Source organism: Asparagus officinalis, chromosome 9 (genome assembly GCF_001876935.1).
Source record: "Asparagus officinalis chromosome 9, Aspof.V1, whole genome shotgun sequence".
Classification (NCBI taxonomy): domain Eukaryota; kingdom Viridiplantae; phylum Streptophyta; class Magnoliopsida; order Asparagales; family Asparagaceae; genus Asparagus; species Asparagus officinalis.
This window is the reverse complement of record NC_033802.1, coordinates 39,657,685-39,660,823: the sequence shown is the minus strand read 5'-3', so window position 1 is coordinate 39,660,823 and position 3,139 is coordinate 39,657,685. Positions and strand designations below refer to the sequence as shown.

At 40.2% G+C, this 3,139-nt stretch overlaps 2 protein-coding genes across 2 annotated transcripts in view; one reads left to right on the top strand and one right to left on the bottom strand.

The window, feature by feature from the left end:
- Positions 1-1,404, bottom strand: part of LOC109824451 — a 5,587-nt gene extending 4,183 nt beyond the window's left edge. The window contains exon 1 of the mRNA XM_020391055.1: positions 954-1,404. Coding sequence (XP_020246644.1) covers positions 954-1,289 — 336 coding nt within the window. The 5' untranslated portion in view covers positions 1,290-1,404. The remainder of the gene's footprint in view (positions 1-953) is intronic.
- On the top strand, positions 1,307-2,392 carry LOC109823384. The gene is made up of 2 exons (XM_020389661.1): positions 1,307-1,403; positions 1,869-2,392. Exons 1-2 carry the CDS (start codon positions 1,307-1,309, stop codon positions 2,390-2,392), a joined length of 621 nt encoding a protein of 206 aa, XP_020245250.1.

The window sequence follows — 3,139 nt, the reverse complement described above, 5'->3', positions numbered from 1 at the left end:
TTTAAAGAGTGTTTTAAATTAAACATGCATTGGATGATTGAGTATATGTCTGAATAAATATATGCATATATTTAAGGCCTGTACAAGAAGCGTTGGGTAGGAGTATGGGTATGACATGTGTCAGGTACAGGCCTTGTCATTTATTTAAGCTTGCTCACTTAATCATCTTCCTACTATAATTCTATTGTTCCTTCTTTATTCTATACTAGACAGCCAGAGGTACTTTCCTATACCCTAATTTTAGCTCCAACAGCCACCTCACCTGCTTGTTGCTATCTTCTTCTACCAACCAAACAGCTCCAAAGAACCCAGAAATCACCTTCTTTGCAGCCTGAAAACTCTTAGTCCTGTGTTATATTATGCCTTGCATATGATTTTATTTCCCAATATCAAACCCAACCTTCTCTTTGACTACGTTGCCTACACTTTTTACTGTTCTAATTGAGAAGTTTGGAGGATCCTTTTTATTCGTATGAGTTCAAAAAACAGGCTGCAGGAAAAAAAATGTAGGCATCGCTACGTTCATGGACTTATCTTGGACGGCTTTATTTGAAGCCTGACTTATCCTTATAGTTGACCACGCTAAGAACTCAACCTTGAATAGAGGAAAGATACATTAGTTTCTAGACGTTGACATGCTCGAGAGAACTCCAAATCCGATGACATCACAATAAATAAAGGCATTGGTCATCATGATTCATGATACTATTATTGATGGCTCATGCTTCTCCTTCAAAGTGAACCAGAAGAGTTTAGATCAGATAAGGTACATATTTGTTAGGATCTGCTTCAGAAGCAAATGAGAAATGTTTTGGATTCTAATAATAGACGAGTTTTCTGAAATTAATCAGTAAGTGAGTCACGATTAACATTAAAGCGCAAGTACAAAGATCAAACTTTGAGAAGAACCCAACAAATAATTCAAAACTTCGCAACGAAAAACCCAATCTCACAGTGCAAGCAATGAAGGCCAAGAGGAGGAAGGCCTGATCGCCCAAGCTCATCCTGCACATCCCGATCCTCACAGGCAAGCTAGGGTTTCCAACCTCCGTGCTCATCCGACCCCCTCCGACATCAGCGCTTCCATCGATCACCTCGAGCTTCGCGTCGCCGGGTCGATTAGAACCGCAGCAGGATGGCCGACGGGAGACGAAAAGGCGGGGGCTTTTTGGGGATTGTAGGGAGAAGTTAGGGTTTCGATGGGGATTTTGGTGGATTCGATGGGTTAGGGCCGGCGAGGGGGGGAGGTGGAGGGTACGAGGGGAGGAGGAGGAGGGAGAGAGGAGCATAGTTTTGAGGGAGGGATATGCGACAGAGGAGACATGGAGCAAACGGGTGCTTACGGTTTAAGGGTGTGTGTTTGGATGCTCCGCCGCTAACACTTGGTTTAAGACCCCAACTAGGTCTGTTGTAAACATGGAGCAAAATCAGAAAATCACAGGCCAAAAGGCCGGCTAAATACCCATATTGGTATTTTAATTCAACCCCATTTCCCAACAAGGTATTTTAATTAGGAAATTCGGCGATAAGACATTTTAATTGAATAAAATTACCATTTAGGTCCTTTTTCTCGTCGGCGGCCACTTTTCCGGCGAGAACAGATCACGTGCGTTGCATGTGGGGGCTTAATCCGTGTTTAATATGCTGATGTGGCTCTGTATTCTGACGTGGCAGGGAGAATAAAAGAGGGATCGAATTAGGGAAAATTGGGAATTAGGGTTTATGACAGCGGGCCATTGGAAGAGAAGAAGCTATGTCATCGGCATCAAATTCAAGCTCTCATTCAAGCTCTCGTTCTAAAGCAAGCAGGGTGAGTGGAAAATTGGGATCGCATGTAAGTAATAATCATGGTTTGAATTCTTTGGCAGGTATTAGAAGGTGGAACGAGGAAGCAAGGACGGTTGGCATGAAAATCTGTAAGTGTAGAATGGATTGTGGGTATTATACATCATTTACAGATGAAAATCCTGGGAGAAGGTTTTATAAATGTCAGAATCCTAATGGTGGCTGTGGAATGTGGGAATGGTTCGATAGACCTCTCTGCAATGTGTCTTCTACTCTATTTCCTATTCTACGAGATGAAATACTTAACTTGAGGAGTGAATTGAAGCTCAGGGATAGGCAGATTCAAAGAGTTGAGGCCGAAGTGAAGGATTGCCATGTTGAAAATGCCAATTTCAGAGACCAGCTCCAGGTTTTATACGATGAGAACGCTTGCTCTTTGGAAGAAATATCAAAATTGAGAGATGAGAGTTTCAGATTAGAGGGTTTGCTTCAATTGGAGAAGAGGAGGATGATGTTGCTGAAGAGAGGAAGTTTGATATCACTTTTGTTTGTAGTCTTTTTATTGTGTATTTTTTTTGGTTTATGGACATGGATATGTAATGTTTAAGAGCATATTGTATGAACTTATGAATTTAATGAGAAGAAGCATCAGTTTGTGCAGATCTGTCACTGTTTATGAGAAAAATTTGTCATGGTATACCCTGTATTCATGTATTATCTTTGTGAGTGAACCTGTACAATATAGTTTTCTTGTGACAAAGCATACTCACAAGCTCATAATCACATTGCACAATCAAACGTAAAAACCAGTAAGTCCAAGCTTAAGTTCATGTACAGAAGCTCATAATCACATTGCCCTGTATTCATGAATTATCTTTGTGAGTGAACCTGTACAATATAGTTTTCCTGTGACAAAGCATACTCTGAGTGAACCTGTACAATATAGTTTTCCTGTGACAAAGCATACTCACAAGCTTAAGTTCATGCACAGAAGCTCATAATCACATTGCACAATCAAACGTAAAAACCAGTAAGTCCAAGCTTAAGTTCATGTACAGAAGCTCATAATCACATTGCCCTGTATTCATGACTTAAGTTCATGCACAGAAGCTCATAATCACATTGCACAATCAACATACTAACCAGTAACTCCAAGCTGAAGTTCATGTATAGAAGCTCATAATCACATTGCACAATCAACATACTAACCAAAAGCCAAACTACATTAGTCACTCTTTGACTGTCATGTGTTTGTCATGATTACAATAACCAGCAACAAGTAAAAAGTCATTCAACTACCTCAAGTCTATATATTACCAAAAGCTAAACTATAATTACATATAATTACAACCCA